This window comes from Mus musculus, chromosome 14 (genome assembly GCF_000001635.26).
Source record: "Mus musculus strain C57BL/6J chromosome 14, GRCm38.p6 C57BL/6J".
In the NCBI taxonomy this organism is placed as follows: domain Eukaryota; kingdom Metazoa; phylum Chordata; class Mammalia; order Rodentia; family Muridae; genus Mus; species Mus musculus.
Window position 1 is genome coordinate 69023456 of NC_000080.6, and position 18170 is coordinate 69041625.

Genomic DNA, 18170 nt, shown 5'->3' on the forward strand with positions numbered 1-18170 from the left:
TGACTTTCCCCACAACTCCACTTCTTTTCAAACATGAACAGTATGTGAGACAGCCCCATTCCTGGGGTGTTCTAAATGGACTCCTGCACTCAGCAAAATACAAACCCCTTTATTTTAAAGTCACTGGAGGGCACACGACTGTGCCCCCTGGCTGCTTCCTACACCACCACCACCACCACCCGTGGAAAACATCTAAGGTACTAAAAGATGACAGAAATACCACGACAAGCCTCCAATAGAAATGGCTAGAAGAAAAAATGCCAAGCAGAGAAATGAGTGAGAAACAGGCCCTGTTTTACCTTCGAAATGGGAGACCAGTGCTCACTCTCATCTTGATCTTAGAAACTCCTTAGTAAATAAAAGAATTTAAGCATCTTCATGTGATATCTAATACATCCCCTTCAACTGACCTACACAGTGTGAACATAGGGATGGAGAAAAACACTTAGACTTGCCTAAGACTTCTTTCTCTGCCTGGGAGACAGCACTGGAATGGTATATGTTGTGAAACTTACAAGCACATAGACTATAAGTTCACTGTGGGTCTTAGGTCTCAGGACCACAGATGGTCCTCAAGAGATAAACACACCTCCCTCCCCAGGAAGCATTCACAGGGCCTGAAACAATAGCCAATCAAACAGAGCCAAGGCTCATAGCCTTTTATTTTCTTTTTCTTTCTTCTCTCTCTCTTTCTCTCTCTCTCTCTCTCTCTCTCTCTCTCTCTCTCTCTCTCTCTCTCTCCCTCTCTCTCTCTCTCTGTCTCTCTCTGTCTCTCTCTCTCCTCTCTCTCTCCTTCCCTCCCGCCCTCCTTCCCTCCCTCCCTCCCTCCTTCTCTCTCTATCCCACTCTCTCTCATTTAAGAAACAGCTCCACAGTGTCAGTTGCCTTGAGCGCCCTCATGTGTCTCAACAGAGGAATGTCACCCAAGGTCTTCTAATTGGTGCTTCTTGAAGGACAAGTTGGATGACACACACCTCTTCAGGCTTGCTTCAGGGACTTCTTAGTAGACTGAAGATTCACTAGACTCTGAGGAGCATATCCTCCATGACACTGAGCGACATCACAGTGTAGATCTGGAGGAATGAGAAGAGGAGGGATACCAATTTCACCTTGTCTACTCTGGTTTAAGCCCATCGCGTCATTTTGTCTTTTTCTCTTTTCCTCCCCCTGTCTTGACTCGCTGCACCTTGAAGGGCAGGGATCCAAGCACGAATACTTTCTCTACCACTGTGGTGGCCTTGCTGCTATAACAAGCAGATCTCAGCCTTTCCTCATCCACAGCAAAGTGAGAGAATGCCATGTTTCTTCTCTAGTATGTTCTCTTTGGGTCTCAGTCTCCTCTTTTCTCCCAGCTAACATGTCTCTGCATCCATGCCTGGTGTATAAGAGAGAGTCATCCAGTAAATGATAAACAAATCCAAGCCTATATGTTGTGTTCCAATCCACTTGCCTTATAGCATTTCCAGAAAATACTTACAACATACATCTCTTAGCAACCAGCTTTGGGATTCCTGGAGCACAGAAAAGGCAGAATAAATCTGCATTCTCCATTATTGCTGTCCAGAACTGGGTGCATAGTAGCCATCCATAAGCCAGACAGGGCGGGGGTAGAGGGTGTGGCAAGTAAAGAAACAGGTACATAAAATGAGTTTGCCATCTTAATGTATTTTCTTGTCTTGCTGCTCCCATCCTTGGTAGAGTTTAAAGTATATGCAAGAACCAAATTCACTTGGGAATTTATGGTCTACATGAAAGCCCTGCATCTTTATAGGAAAAATAAATAAAAAAGAGGAAAACTATTTTCCCCTCATCTTCCTCCTTCCATTTTCCCATCTTATCTCCAGGTTAGGAGAACATGAATCAACAATGTAGTAGAAAACACACAGGCCGAGAATCGCCAGAGAAAAGTGATCCAGCCTTGGTCAGTATGTCAGACCAACCTTGCCGGGCTTTGAATCCAGTTAACAGAAAATTCACCAAGAAACACATCATCCTGGGCTCCTCTCACCAAAAAGGCAAAAAGCTGTTCCCTGCTTAGCTTAATGCTAGCCAAAGCCAACAAAGCCTTAGAGATTTTTGGCTTAATCTTCTCCCTGAACTCAAGCCAGCGCCTCCACGAGTGCAGCCAGGGCATCGTCACCCAGCCCTTGCTGTTGGCAACTCTCTCTCATGCTTCTTAGCACTTTCTTGGCTTAGGGGCAATAGCAGAGGTACCTTCTCCTCCCATCCACTGCCCCCACAGGCACCTCCAACTGTGTAGCTTGGCTTTGGAAGGTTCCCCACCCACTGAAAGTATAGTCAAGACTTTTGTTAGGTAATCTACAACCCTAGCCGAATGCCAGAAAACGCCTGCCTTATGGAAATGCTAGATATTTCTTGCAATTAAAAAACTCCTAGCCAAAAATAAGTCAGGAAACGTCTGATGTACATGGCTTACCTAACTTGAAAAGGGGTCTTTTCCAAGAACATCCTCAGGTTGGTTCCTAAGATTCATTTATTCAAAGCACCTCTTATATCAATCCTCCTGCCTTTCTTCCTGTCACCATAGCAATCTCAGCAACCCAAATGCTTATGAAGCTCCTACCTTTCTTTTGCAAGCTGCTGCCTGGATGCTGACAAGCTCTTCCCCAAGCATAACCTTCCTGTTAAAGAGCCCTAATGCCTCCTGTTATAAGATAAAACTCAAACTCTGAAAACCAACCTCCAGATTCTTCTGTATTCTCTCAAACCCCAGGGGAAAGTTGCAAAAGAACTCATCTATCAATCGACACAGGGTTTCTAGACCCACCATCTCAAAGTCTAGCACACAGCACAGTGATGGTAGATGTTCAGATGCGCTCAAATTATGGGCTTCTGGGAAGGAACTTGGCTTTGAGTACTCATGTCTGCCATCAACTTCCTCCCTTGACATCCTTGAGTACAGAGGCACCTGTGCACTTCCCTTACACACTAGTATGGCTGATCATCATTGTATTTCCTCGATTGTTTGCCTTTCATCGTGAAACACTTGGCACAATTAGCAACTAACCTTTGGATATATAGCTGTTAATAAGCATAATAAGTGAAAAGTTAATGTCATACACACATGCACATACACACACACACACACACACACACTTCCTGATAGTTATAGGACATTGTGTTCTGGTAAGAGCTTCAGAGAACTGGGAAAAGAAACTGGATTGTCAGAGGAAAGCAATCACCCTTCCAAGCTAGTGGACCAGCCAGAGGTCAAGTGTAGATCCTTGAACAGTGCACAATGACTAGGGAAGCAGAGACTGCTGAGGAATGGAAGTCTAGACCTTCTGGTAAACCTTGCACCTATGCTCTTCTGCCTTCTTTGAAAGGTAACACTGCATGATCTAGTCTGCAATGCCATATATGCTCTATTCCTGCATAAAACCATCAACAATCGACCTCAGAGATTCCCAGAGTAAGAATTTCATGAAACACAAGCTGGCATCACTTCCCTCCCCCACCCCCCTAATTTAAATGCTCACTTCTTGTAGGTCTTTCCAGGAAACCTCCCTCAAATCTCTAGCTGTCTCTCAGGCAAAGTTCTAGATTTTGAACTTGTAGAAGGTGTCCCAAGGTTGGTCATCTTCCCAACTAAATTTCAGATGCCCCAGGTTAGAATCATGATTGCTTTCTAGACACTCTCACTTTTATAATTCCTGACATACCATGCAGTACTCGAATTAGTACTGGAGAAACGACAATACCATTAATGAACAAAGGCTGCAATGGGCAAATTAAGTAGTTTATACATTCAATCAATCAAAAGATGAGATTAACTAACTGAAACATGAAATTACATGGAATTTTCCAATTTTTAATATATTTTCTGTCTTTTATTTTTTCAAGCCTTGTCGTAGCAAACATCCCTGCTTTTTCTAACAATCTTTTTTTTTTAAGAATGAGCTATAAGTCACCTTAAGCAAACCTACTTGCTGCACACATACACACACACACACACACACACACACACAGAGAGAGAGAGAGAGAGAGAGAGAGAGAGAGAGAGAGACACTCAAAGACAGACCTGATTCTGGATGTGATTTGTAATAACAGAATTATTTTTTTTAAGTTTTCATGCGAAGTTTCAGGACTGAACCTGAAGCCACTGGCTCTGTTTCTTTTCAAGCCCATGCTGTCCCAGTCCACAGAACAACCAGAGACCCTTTTGTACTTACCTCCTGAAAAATGTTCGATGTTTTATTGTTAATCCTTTTGCCTCACCCCACCCTTTAATGACCACCTTCCTACCCTGAGAAGTCCTCTCAAGGATCATTAACCTCCTTCATAACTTAAGGACAAGCCTTCCTGTTGCCCACACTCCACTTATAAGAAAATAGGAGCTACTCTACTGGGCATGATTTGTGATTCCACTATAATTTTCCCATTAAGTCTCCAGTTTATCAGTCTCCTCTCCTACACATTCTGGTCTTTCCCTACCCTTTCTTCCCAGTCCCGCCCCCTGCCTCTTCCCCAACCCCCAAGAAGTGAACTGGTTTACCCAGCAGGTTTAGTCTTGCTTTGACCAGCTCATTGTTTCAATGTGATTACGATGCTGCCGGGCTTGAATCCACAGTTTATTAATTTCCAGGCATTTGCCATGTCCCTCTGTGGAGTGTCGTGTGAGGAGTAGTTGTGCGTGTGTGCACAGACAGTAACCAACACTCCTAGGATTGGCAGAGCCTCTGGTGACTAAGAAAACACTGTTGGTGGTGATCCAGGACTAGGGATGTAGCCAGTTAATAGAGCGCGCGGGCCAGTGTGCATGAAGCTGTGGGCTCAATCCCCAGAACCACACAGTGACAGATGTCTGTTATTTCAGGGTGGAAAGATGGAGGCAGGAGGACAGGAGTTCAAGGTCACCCTCAGCTAGACATCAAGTTCAGCCTGGGCTGCATGATGTTTCAGGTGAATCATATTATTTTAGAGGTGTATGGAATAAGATTTGAGAAGTGGAAGAGCAAGGTGAAAGGACGTGGCCAAGGTCATAGATTTAATACCTAGGAGAGCTGAGGGAAAAGCTGAGAGCTAGAGCTACCCAACCTCCGTTCACTGGGCTCATGCACAGGCATACAGCCTTCTGCCATGGCTCACATAGCAGTAAGAATTCAGGGTGTCCACAGATCTCAGCAAGGAATTATAGCTGCATACTGTAAGTGAACGCGCAAATGCAAAAAAAAAAAAAAAAAAAAAATGATGTTGAGCTCTTACAGAGAACAGCCTGCTAAAATTAGAGAGTTGCTATAGTGTGATTAAATTCAAATCTGCATCACATCTCCCTACCAAGCATCCAACATGCATTCCTCCTAGTGGCTCATTTAAAAAAAAAATTAAAGATGAATTTCACAAGTACCTTGAAGGGCTTTTCAAGTGATTTTCCTTTTGGCTTGATCAATACAGAGTTATCACTTCAGCGTGTGAAAATAGCTTTTCCACACAATCCCTGTGCACACAGCCACACGCACACACATATAAATCATTGGCAGCAGGTACTTTCAATTTGCTGGAAAATATTTCTAAGAAGTCAAAAAGCTCCAGCTGAATAAGCGTGCCTGCCTATTGGCTAAACGGACCAGTTGAAGGATCTGATTGGTCCCTGATCCTGAGGACCGATAAGACGGCTATAAAATCCCTGGGTGCAGCTCTTGGGCCCCCAGTTTGCAAAAGCCAGAGGTGCAAGAAGCAGCAGCAGCAGCAACAGCAGCAGCAGCAGCCGCCTGCCAGCCAGCCAGCCACACACACACACACACACACACACACACACACACACACACACACACACAGACAAATTCTTCCTCAAATCCTCACCTAAGCTTTCAGTATATCCAGATCCACATCTTCACTCAAGCCGGGAGAGGGAAAGAGGAAAGGGGGGGAGGAAAAAAAAAAGCCAACAACTTAGCGGAAACTTCTCAGAGAATGCTCCAAAACTCAGCAGTGATTCTGGCGCTGGTCATCAGTGCAGCTGCAGCGCACGAGGCGGAACAAAATGATTCTGTGAGCCCCAGAAAATCCCGGGTGGCGGCTCAAAATTCAGGTAAGCAAGAAAACCCAGGACCGGTTTCTCCCCCCAAAGATCTGTCCTCATTTGCCTCTCTCACTTTTGCATGTGTCTCTGTGACGGCTGATCTCAGTAATAAATGTGCTTCATGCCTGGTGATAATGAACTGCCAGTGTAATCCTATAGCCTTAGGAAGTGGAGTTCCTTTGTTTAATAAATTGCATGCAACTAACGAAGAAGCTGGGCGCTCTGCTGAGGGTATTTCATTGCATAAGCCTAGCCTGATTGCCTGAAATCTGGCACGTACCCTCTTGTTGGGGGGAGGGGGCGGGGAAAGGCTTGAATGTTGGCACGCCTCACAGCGGCTCTCTCTACTCCACAAGCTTGTGTTAAGGTAATGAGTGGCTTACCTGCTGCCATGCCTCTCCCTGCTCCTTTAAGACCTTGTAACTTGACTTCTCTACCTCTCCAGACAGCACACAGACAAGCCCCCTCCTCACACTGATTTGTGGAACCATAATCCTCAAGTCTGAAAAAAAGAAATTTTTTTCAGGGCGCATTCAGAAAAGGGGTGGGAGGACCTACACACCCCGTTCCCTATAAGCCTGCCTGTCTCCTTCCTCGCTCTCAGAGGCTCCATTCAATCGCCCATGCAGCCCGTGGTCCCTAGAAGGAAGTGCATTTGTAAAACGAAGCATTTCTTTCTCCATGGGGAAGGTCTTACTTTCCGCCCGACTCCCGCACCAGTTAACTGTATATGGTCCTGGCCTCCGGAGGCAAAGAAGCATTAGGACCCCTATGTCCCTTGACTTCTAGATCCTCGCAAACTCCTCTCCCCAACTGTTAACAGAGATGGGACCCCGCAGGTGTCAAAATGCTGCAGATGCTCCCCCTTGGAAGAGCGCAGGTCCCTGCCAGAGGAGGCCTTTTGCCTGGCTTCCTTTTGTACTTAGTTGCTATAGCGATGCCGTGATTCACAATTCGAGCTTGCCTAAAACAATAGCAGCCCTAATGCATATTAAAACTGCTTAAAGCAAAGTTATAATTTGAACCCGTGGAAATATATAATTAGGGAAATGACTTGTAACATCCCAGAGGCTGCGGGTGGTGGGAGGGGGGGCGGGGAAGCCTAACCTAACCAAACCATGCTTTTGATCTGGGAGGAGAATCCTACGGTATGAAGGCTACAGATCATTGCTTGCCGAGCTGCCTGCCAGAACACCCCTCCTTCTGTGGGAGAGAAATTACTTTTATGGCAGATCTTATCCAGAATGCAGAAAACCCGGTGCAAGTTCTTTGCGGTTTTCTTCCAGCCTTTCACAAGGAGTGCCTTGAACCCGTCACTCCACACCTGTGTTTCTCCTTTTTTGAAAAGAAGCCTTTTTAATATGAGAGATTATTCATACCTCTAAGCGCTGGACGGTGGTTGGGGGGCTGGGTGGATACAAAGGGCTCAGATTCCTTGTCTGCCAGTGCCTTCATGGGTTAAAAGCTCTCTTTGGGAAGGGTCTCCCTCCAAATGGACTCAGCAAATTATTCTCTGCCATTTGGGTTAAAATACCATGCTTTTTACTCTAGACTGCATTTTTCAGAGGGCAGATAGATTCTCTCTGGTCCTCCCCCAACTCCATCATGAGCCTGACCTTCAGTCACTGCCTACAGCCTACCCAAGCTCTCAAGTTCCAAGGGACAGCCTTTGATTCCTGTCACCAACAGAAGACACTATGCATTACAAGGTCTCTATCCTTAATTCTCTAGCCATCAAAATGCATAGAAGGGTGAGACCCAGAGAGAGCACGTGCCTAAGGGAGAAGACACTACCCCTATCATGAGTCTCAGAAGGAAAAACGTCCTTCCCCCAACCTCTTTCTCACCCCAATTTTCTTCCAATTGTTGTATTTAATGGAATCCCAAATCAAATTCCGAGGGTAAGTTAAGATCATGTGCCCTTGGTATTAGACTTTTACACCTACTGGATTCTACCAGAGCCCCCTTGGCTTGACCCAGACTGGTTCTGCTTGTCTCTTCCAGCTGAAGTGGTTCGCTGCCTCAACAGTGCCCTGCAGGTTGGCTGCGGGGCTTTTGCATGCCTGGAAAACTCCACATGTGACACAGATGGGATGTACGACATTTGTAAATCCTTCTTGTACAGTGCTGCTAAATTTGACACTCAGGTAACTGGACCTTGCCTTTAGCTCCCACTGGCTGCTTGTCTTTTTAACAGAGTGCTTGTTACTCTTCTTAAGAGCCCCAAAAGCCAACCTTGCTCCCCAGCCTTCTAACCAGGCTCATCCCAGGCTTGCAAACATGCTCCAGAACGCATGCGTGTGTGTATGCGCACAGATACACCAACACAGGTTGGGGGCATATGCACACCAAGTTTAGACCAGGAATAAAGGGTTGGCAGAGGCTGGCTTATAATATGAGGGATGATTAGCAGAAAAGCATTTTTGCTTTGAGAGGAAATAAAAATGTCCTCCTCTGAGTGACCTGGCATGCTATCTGAAATTCCCAGTTACCAGTCTTAACCCCAAGAACATAAAACTGATTCTGACCATCTTCACATCTGGGAGGAGTTGATGATGTCTCTCTCCTATCTCGTTTCCTGTCCGTGGAGCTGAGTGTTCAAGATAGTCCAAGAGAGAAGAGATTTTTCTCTTTTGATTCTCAGCCATGCTGTGTCCCCTTGAAAGACTCCTGTGTCATAGACCCAGACCTCTTTTAGAAGGTCAAACTCATGCTTATCTTCTTATCCCTGGCAGGGAAAAGCATTTGTCAAAGAGAGCTTAAAGTGCATCGCCAATGGGATCACCTCCAAGGTATTCCTTGCCATTCGGAGGTGTTCGACTTTCCAGAGGATGATCGCCGAGGTGCAGGAGGACTGCTACAGCAAGCTTAACGTTTGCAGCATCGCCAAGCGCAACCCGGAAGCCATCACTGAAGTCATACAGCTGCCCAATCACTTCTCCAACAGGTACCCGAGGGTCCTCTTCTTCACAGCATGGGGGGGGGGGTAGGGTGGGGGTTGGCCACCATAACCAGAGTAGCAATCTTTCCCTCTGGTGTTATAACAATCTTCCTACACAGCTAGCAGAGAGATGGTTTGCAGTTTTCCTGGGTGAGTTTCTCTGTCCAGTTCTTACCATAAGCCTGAAGGAAACAAGGAAGCTTCTGGAAAGTACCTTTTGAGACATCAGGTTTGGCTGAAACAATGACTGAGCAACAGAATAATAGGCCATGGGGGGAAAAAAACTTAGTCAAATGTCAAAATGCAGACTTTTATTAAATCTGTATATTTGGAGTTAGTCCCAAAGCCAGATATTTCAGTAACTAATGATCTTATCTCCAGAACAAGTCATCTTATTTACGCAGAACCAGATTCATTTTACTCTATGAAAAGTAAAATGGCTTCAGGGAGCCATTCTTGTATTCCCTTCAAAGCATTATGTCAACCCAACCCACTAGCCCAAGATTTCCCAGAAGGAAAAGCTGGTGGCTACCCAAGTATCATTTGCATCTCAGGTGACCCAAAGCTACTGGGTTCACACCATCTGACCTCCAGGCCTGCCTGTGTCATTGGTTTTGAAGCCTTTGCCAAATAGGAATGAACCCCTGATATGTAAGAGATCCTGCATCCTGGTCCACTGTGGGTATCAAAGATGTCTAGCAAGAGGTGAGGGATGATGCTTGGGTAGTACATAGACAGACAGAATCAGTAGTTAACTATAAGTCAGTTGTCAACAGCCTGCGGAGATGCTCGAAGCCAAATCCTATGAATGGATGAAATCCCATGATTCCCTGACTCTCCCACCAAGTCTCTATGTATTCACAAGGAATAGTTCTGTTACTCTGGTCCCCTAAGAGTTATCACACATCTAAGCTGATGACTCTCCTAGCCAAATAACCCCATCCTTCTGAGACAGACAGCTGTCTTTACCCCTAACATGAAACTTCTGTGACATATAGGAGCCATTCTCAACTACCATACAGCCCTTGAATGCAAGTCTATCTGACTTTTCAGAACAGGAAAAATCAACTCCGTTTTCCTCAAATATCTTGTCTTTCTATATCAACCTCAATTTTAACAATTCTCCTAGGAAGATTCTTGTTGAGGGAGGGAAGGGTTAATACTTCACTGGTTGTTGTAGACTAACCCTTTGCCATAGGGGGAAGAGATGAAGAGTTCTTGCTTGGACAATGGTTAGGCACAAAAGATGTAATTATGTAGCATTTTAAAGGGAGGTGTGTTAGCAGAGTCAGTACAAGTTTAGATTGTTAAAGATCCTATACACATAGGATCTCTAAAGTGGCAGGTAGCCGATTTCAAGGCTATACAGAGTTGGCTATTTCAGTTCAAGCCTCATTCTCCCTTGTGATGAGAGAGTCATGGTAGAAAGGAAGCTACAGAGGTTGAACCAAAGATTCCCACTTATCCAAGAGGAAACTTTGAAAAGGTGTCCTTAGCTAGACCATTCTTCTTCTTCCAAAGTATCCTGTTTGCAATGCCTTCAAAAAATAATCCAGGCACAGGCCCTTTATCTCCTCCTGCTGGTGTTTAGTAGAAAAGGTCAATGGGAAAAGGGTGGAATCGTCTTCAACGTCATAATCGCTCATGCAACTCTTACCTTTTTCCAAGTATTTTACCACAGTGTTCAGGACTAGTGCAATTTCCTCTGCAGGCGGGGCTTGCTCTGCTCTATTTCAACTCCTCAGCGCCCGAAACATCCTGGCTTCCCAGCCTCGGTCCCAACATAGACACACGCAAAGTCCCTGCCAGTTGGCAAAGAATTGCAAAGGGAAGTAGTTACAGGTTCATTCCACCTTCCTGTGGTTTTTCTAGCATGAGACTTAGGTCTGGGAGAGTCCAAAAGCCTGATTGGACTGAAAGGCAGAATGGGGCTGTGTGCATATGACAAAGGTGCATGCAGGGAAAGAAGGTGGTTGGGAATGTCCCCTGCCCTGATTTGCAACCCACACTTTCAGTCTTGAGGGAAGCAGGAAGGATTGATGAGGCAGGCAAGGCACCATGAAGCTTGGGAACCAATGAGACCAACCCAGATCCAGAGTGGGAAAAGTGACAAAGCGTCCAACTCTCTAGGGCATGGATTGGGAACAGGAAACAGAAGAATAATATTGATCAAGGGAAACAAAGGACTATTTATAAACTCTCACACAGAACGTTCCTAGGCAGAATGTGTGTATTTGGGTAAGCATGGCTGAAACTGTAGCCATGGAGAATGTCTGATCTTATTCTTCACCAAGCACATGGGGTGTGGGGGGTGGGGTCGAGGATGGAATTTTCAAAGTTAGAAGAAAGATGCATGCTTTGTGCAAGGTCCTTCCAGGCTGGGAGGCCAGAAGGCTTAATCTGCTATTTCAATGCGGTGTGCAACACCATGGCATAAAGCCTATCAAGGCTTAAAGATAGGGAACATCCCATCTCCCCTTACAAGGCGGATTTCTTCTGCTGAGCTGTACTGGTTTTTGTTAGCTTGAGAAGGAAAATGCATGCTGAGTCCATAGAAACAAAATATGATAGCTGATGGGAAAGGTTATCCAGCCCTACTTCCCCATCTAACTGACTGAAGGACAAGGTTCAGTGGGATAAGCAACCTGCTAAAGGTCTCACAGCTTGGACCCTCATACCCAATAGGGTCCAGAATTCATATGGCCTTGAGCCAAGCTATTTTGAATTCTACTTCAAAAGAAGGCAGCCAGAAAAACCCTGCAAGAAGTCCCTGAAACCCCAAAATAGAATACCATGAATAATAATATACACACACCATGGTGTTCAGCAAGGAATTTTGTGTGTGCTCTCTCCTAAAAGAAAAGACATATCATCTCTCCTCGTAGCTAGTGTAACTATATGTTCTTGGTACAAAAGGGTGCTCAATAAATATATGGCAATTGCTAAGTCAACTTTTGCTGAAAGCACAAACCTCTTAAAGCATCTGTGTTGCTTAGCAACCCAAAGTAAAGGTCTCCTCATTGTCCTGCAAAGTCCAGAGATGAGAGTCACATTTCTGGCTCACTGGAGACAACAGGGTTAGCTGGTAGCAGGCAGCCTGGCTTTAGCTTTGAGGAGCTCCTAACTGAGCCATCTATAGTTTTCTACTTTACAATATAGAAAAGTCTTTGCCTTCTCCACTAAGTTACCAAAGCCCCCTCAGGGAATAGGAGTTCCTACTAAGAGCAGGTAGGCCAACCTAAGAGTAGGTCAGGTATTCTGTCTAGTCTATCAGAGACACAGAGACACAACAGAAAAAGGAAATGCCCTCAGAGTCAGGCAGCATTAGGGCCCCCAAAGATGCAGGCTACACAAGCTGAATTTCTTTAAGGGGCTTAGAGTTCTCCAACCAGACAAGAGCTTCCAATTCTGCCAAAGAAGAAACTTTGCATTCTTTCTGTTTCTAAAGAGCAATCCTATTTTCCAGGCCACTTGTGGACAAATGCATCATGAAAAAGTTCTTTCTAGATGTGGAAGGGTTAACTTCTCTGGGCTATAAAGTCCTTAAGGGAACTGTATCCTCCAAGAACTAAAATACCTTCTAAAGTAGACCCCAAGATGTAGGGGAGCCAAGTCCTGGAAGAGCCCAGAAGTTAGTTAATACCTGGAGATGAATGAAGGTATAGATGGCTAAAAGCTGTTGCGACATCACAGTTTCGGTCTCAGTTTTTCCAAAACTAGTTCTCTCCCCCATTTCCCCACCCAAGTGAACCTCAGCTTAACTCATGTACTTGGTAATTCCAAAGGTTTGGAAAAGATTCCTCTGGGCCAGAGAAGCCCAATTTCACTCACAGCTAGATAGAATTGTCCCTGACAAGAGGGCTATAGCCAGGACTATGGGCAAGGCAGAGGATGTTCCCCTCTCTCCACCCCCAGCTTCACTCCTCTCACTCAAAGAAAGGTGACCGACTGGCTTCCTCACTCACGATCTACTCTTGTTTACTGTCCATCCTTCAAAGGACCTCTCTAAGGGGGTCAAGTTATTCTAGAAAGATGTTTGCTCATGTGCTCTGGGAGTTGAGTTAAAAATAACCAGGATTCCTCCCCTCCCCAGTTGATCCTGTGGCCCCCATGACACCCTGACCACTCCTAGAAAAGGGTCTCTCCACATCAGCACAGCAGGTCACTGTCACCAGGGAAAGAGCATAGAGCTAATGGGTTTATACAACCATTGAGTCAAAACAGGCCAGAAATTCCCCAAGTCACTTTGGAGAATACCTGAACTGTACAAGTTGTTTAGAAGTTTTGAACATAGATGGTTTGGTCCATTCACAGCGATAACACTTGGCTATGTTGTTTGGGACAGTCAGAGGAATTTGTTGCATAAATAGAAGTCACTTATACTACACATAAAAGTCTTTGTCGTTAGGGTTTTTGTTTGTTTGCTTAGAAATCTACAACATCACAGATCATTTTTCTTCAAAACATTAAGGCATCTTTTTGTGCAACAGAAGAATGTCCTTATGCTCTTTCCATTGATGTCAAAGTTCAGTTGATATAGTAAGAAGATATTCCAATATAAATAGAAGCATAGGGGCAGGTGGTGAGAACTAAGAGAAGGTCAATGGTACACATGCAGGAAGAAGGTGGATGTGATCTTCCCAGACAGAAAAGCCACCCTGTTATTTAAATTCTAGTTCCTCATTTTTAAAAAGTGTGAATTACTGAGCAGACAATACAGTCTGATGCCACTCAGCTACTGGGATAACAAGACTAAGGACATCCTACCCTGCCCTTGAAAAGTTCAAAGTCTAGCCAGGGAAAAAGAGATCATCATGAGGCCATCAAATGTTGGTGCTTGAGGCGACAACTAAAGTCTATGAGGCATCCAAAGAAGGAAGAGGCCATAAAATCCTAAGCAACATGAGAGGGTTTCACAGACTCACAGAAGGATGGTCCTTTAAAGGTCACTCATCTTTTCCTTCAAGCACCCTTGCTTCCTTGTGTTTGCCTGCTGGAAGCCACTATATGCCTTTGAAGGAAGCTGCAAAATAGAGTTGGTCAGTTATCAGCCTCTTCAAGACTGGCTGGGTGGGTGTAAGGAAAGTAGCTTTCGCAAGAAAATGCATGGCTATAGATTGAGGCTTAGTTAGAACGTGCATTAGTGGCGCACGCCTTGAATCCCAGCACTTGGGAGGCAGAGGCAGGCGAATTTCTGAGTTCGAGGCCAGCCTGGTCTACAGAGTGAGTTCCAGGACAGCCAGAGCTATACAGAGAAACCCTGTCTCGAAAAAAAAAAAAAAAAAAAAAAAAAACAAAAAACAAAAAACAACAACAAGAACGTGCATTAGTATGTACCTACTCTTGAGCACACACATCCCTGGGACAGAGGGAAGTTGCAGAAGTCATCCAAATAACTGTCAGTCCATTTGCAGTGATGTAGTGCTAACACAAGCTTAGCGTCTACGGCCCACCAATTCTATTCATTTTATTTGAATAGAATAATGCCATTAATTCGTTGTATGACTTTGAGCAAGCACCCCAGTTTCTTCCCTACAATATGAGAGCATTTTGGGTCCTTTATCCCTGAGAGCCATTGTTTTCCAGGATTTCAGACATAAGAGTCAGCTTCCTATAGTTCAGTGTGATCTAACTCTCTTGAAATCTAAACATGGAGATGGACATTCTAGTGTTATCTGGTGAACCCAGAGCTCCGAAGGAAGCAAAAGCCACCTTCAGCTTTGCATAGAGCATTGGTGTCTGAACCTGCTCCTGCCTTTGTTTTCTCTAATGAGAATCTTTTCCCCAATGCAGATACTACAACAGACTTGTCCGAAGCCTTCTGGAATGTGATGAAGACACGGTCAGTACAATCAGAGACAGCCTGATGGAGAAGATCGGGCCCAACATGGCCAGCCTCTTCCACATCCTGCAGACAGACCACTGTGCCCAGACACACCCCAGAGCTGACTTCAATAGGAGGCGCACAAATGAGCCACAGAAGCTGAAAGTCCTCCTCAGGAACCTCCGAGGTGAGGGGGACTCTCCCTCACACATCAAACGCACCTCCCAAGAGAGTGCGTAAGCAGGGAGAGGTATTCACAGCCTCACCAAACTAATAGCATTTTAGGGGTGTTGACACACCAACTTTGAGTGTACTGTGCCTGGTTTGATTTTTTTTAAGTAGTACCTATTTTCTATCCCCCCGTTAAAGAAAAATTGCATGAAACTAGGCTTCCATAATCAATATCCCAACATTCTGCAATGACAGCATTCTTACCAACAGAATACATGTGTGGTCATTCTGCCTCTCCTCAAGAGAGAATGTACCCTCTTCCATCCCCCCTCTCTCTGAATTCTTTTCCCAGATCCCTATCTACTCTCCGCAAACACAAACCATTCATGTAACTACCCAGTCATTGTAATCTGAAAATGTAGATCCCTTTAGAATGGTCACCTGGTAGAGTTAGCCAATACAAAACAACTTTATTTAAATGCATGTCTTAAATGCTCATAAATATGTTAAATGGAATTCGTGTTATGAATCTGTGCTGGCCATGGACGAATATGAATGTCATGTTTGAATTCTTGATCTCTAACGAGTCTTATGGTCTCTATCCTCCAATGTCTAATTTCCTTTCTGACATATTTACCAAATTGCTCAAACCTGGTTCTCCAACCAGACTTTGAGCTAGCATCTTCTTGCATCTAATGAAAAACAAAAAAGCTAACATCTTTATGTACTGTAACTGCTCAGAGCTTTAAAAGTATCTTTAACAATTGTCTTAAAAAACGGAGAATCTTAAGGTCTAACTGTGGAATATAAATAGCTGAAAACTATTGTACTGTACATAAATTCCAGAGGACTCTGCTTAACAGAGCAGTCTATAATAACTTTATTGCATATAGATTTAGTTTTGTACCTTAGCTTTATTTTCCTTTTCCTGGGAATGGAATAACTATCTCACTTCCAGATATCCACATTCATGCTCCTTGTGGCCTTTTTTATAACTAAGGGGGTAGAAGTAGTTTTAACTCAACATCAGAACTTAAGATGGGCCTATACTTGACAGGAAAACCCAACAGGTTATCTGAAGGACCCCAGGTAAGACGTTAATCTCCCAGCCCACCTCAACCCGGAGGCTACGTTTGACTTAGATGTATCCTGAAACAGCTCTGTCACATCCAACTGGGAATAACAAGAATCAAAAAGACCATCCCTTTGGGCTTGGACCACTTGGTGTGACAAGGCCTACTATCCCCTTGGAAGTGGCAGTTCTTGGCTCATCGCCTTCCATCAGTGCCTGGCACTCTGGTAAATGATGGAGTGGGATATTGTTCCACTAAGCCAATCAGGAATGAGTCAATCAGCCTTTGGGTCTTTAGTCCGGGAAACTTGGGCTTAAGGGGGTATGAATAACCCTGGGCTGTCCAGCCTTAATAGACTCCTCTTACATCTTTTGTCCTGTAACATGCTGCCTGCCAAAGTAGTCCTGGCAGCTGGACCATCTCTGTAGGATCTTTAAAAAAAAAGAAAAAAAGAAAAAAAAAAGAAAAAATATAGAGAGAATGAAGGAGGGCATAAGCGCTGGTGGTTTGATCATTTCTGCTGTGATGTTTACAGGATGGTAGCCACCAAAGCCAAATGATTAACCTGTCTACGAACAACAGTAGTTTCTCAGGGTCATTGTCCTTGAACCCAACAGCCCCAATTATGAGTGTCACTGCTCACCAAAGGTCAATGCTGAGAGAGGAAGAGGGAGGGGCTGCTCCAAACTCATTTGGGTAGAAACTATCGGTGCTTGACTCTCACTAGGCTACACCCCAGAGTTGACCAAATTGAGTGATAGGGACCCTGGTGGGAGGAGGGAGGGCACCTCTCCAGGGAAATCAAAAGCAATACAACTTTACCACAAAGCCTTTAAAACCAGTAACATAGTGCTCAAGGACCAAGATCAAGCGTAGCAGCTGCAGCTGCAGCAGCGGCCCCAAGGCTGCAGCCTCTGTCCCCACACAGCCTCGAAGCGCGCTGACATCAGATTGTTAAGGGCATTTTCATACTTAGAACTGTCCCATCCCCAGGTCCCAAACAAATGGACACTGCCTTAGCCTCTTGGAAATCAGGTAGCACATATTCTAAGCTAGATTCACCCCTCTCCCCCACCCCCAACTTCCCACCCCAGGCAAGGCTGACTTCTTTGAACCAGAAAAGCTAGTCAAGTGTGTGTGTGTTGTGCATTGTTGCAAACCCACTAAGCCAGAAGCCCAAAGTGGCAAATAGCTTATGAGAATTCCTAGTACAATTCTCTTAAGTTCAGTAAACTTTCTTTCTCTCTTTTCTCTTTTTTTTTATTTTTTTTATTTTTGCTGTGACCTTTTCAATCTGTGATATACCCTCCTTTCTCCCCACAGTGACATTGGTATATGTACCAACAATGCACATATCTACACATATGAAAAGAAGCAGTTCTCACAACGTTGCTGGGTTTTTGTTTTGTTTTGTTTTTTGGTTTTTGTTTTTTGTTTTTTGCTTCTTTTTTCCCCCTCCCCCTGCCCCTCTCCACCTCCTTCTTGAACTTCCAAAGCTTTGTCTCGTGTTTGCTGCAGAGCGATTCGGGGACTGACCTAGACCTGTTTGCATGATCTCCTCTCTTGTGATTTGGTTGCACTTTAGAACATTTTTGTGCCGTATTATTTGCATTATGTATTTATAATTTAAATGATATTTAGGTTTTTGGCTGAGTACTGGAATAAACAGTGAGCATATCTGGTATATGTCATTATTTATTGTTAAATTACATTTTTAAGCTCCATGTGCATATAAAAGTTATGAAACATATCATGGTAATGACAGATGCAAGTTATTTTATTTGCTTATTTTTATAATTAAAGATGCCATAGCATAATTTGAAGCCTTTGGTGAATTCCTTCTACGATAATAATAATAATAATAAAGTGTTAACGTTTTATTTGTTCCCCCTCCCCCACGTCTTTCATTGTTATTCTTTGAAAACTTCTTGGACCAGCAAGATGAGTAAATGAGCTTGCCTTCCAAACTTGTTGACCTAAGTTCAATCCCCAGATCCCACATAAAGGTAGAAAAGAAGAACAGACTCCACAAGGCTGTCCTTCAACCTCTATGTAGTCATTGTGTGCACACGTCTATACACACACACACACATACAGACATGCATACATGCATACATG

General features: G+C 44.4%; 1 protein-coding gene and 1 long non-coding RNA gene across 4 annotated transcripts in view; one reads left to right on the forward strand and one right to left on the reverse strand.

Annotated features, from left to right (window-relative positions):
* The window catches only part of Gm41192, a 25653-nt gene extending 18618 nt beyond the window's left edge, over positions 1-7035 (reverse strand). For 2 of the 3 annotated variants that reach the window (XR_003951016.1, XR_003951015.1), the window contains exons 1-3: positions 6741-7035; positions 6427-6545; positions 975-1073 (exon numbers count right to left, since the gene is read on the reverse strand). This is a non-coding gene — a long non-coding RNA (predicted gene, 41192). Of the gene's footprint in view, positions 1-846; positions 1074-6426; positions 6546-6740 lie in introns of those variants that run through there. The other variant, XR_874764.3, reaches the window with a different exon arrangement.
* Stc1 (stanniocalcin 1) lies at positions 5834-17946 on the forward strand. Its single transcript, NM_009285.3, has 4 exons — positions 5834-6052; positions 8048-8190; positions 8779-8990; positions 14778-17946. Exons 1-4 carry the CDS (start codon positions 5935-5937, stop codon positions 15046-15048), a joined length of 744 nt encoding a protein of 247 aa, NP_033311.3. The 5' UTR covers positions 5834-5934; the 3' UTR covers positions 15049-17946.
* The last annotated feature ends 224 nt before the right edge of the window (positions 17947-18170 follow it).

What these genes read in the sequence shown, in the direction of transcription:
- Stc1 (NM_009285.3), top strand. Translation starts at nt 5,935, where the DNA reads ATGCTCCAAAACTCAGCAGTGATTCTGGCGCTGGTCATCAGTGCAGCT. An exon ending in CTGCTAAATTTGACACTCAG is followed by an intron (nt 8,191 to 8,778) that starts GTAACTGGACCT and finishes TATCCCTGGCAG; the next exon opens with GGAAAAGCATTTGTCAAAGA. An exon ending in CCCAATCACTTCTCCAACAG is followed by an intron (nt 8,991 to 14,777) that starts GTACCCGAGGGT and finishes TCCCCAATGCAG; the next exon opens with ATACTACAACAGACTTGTCC.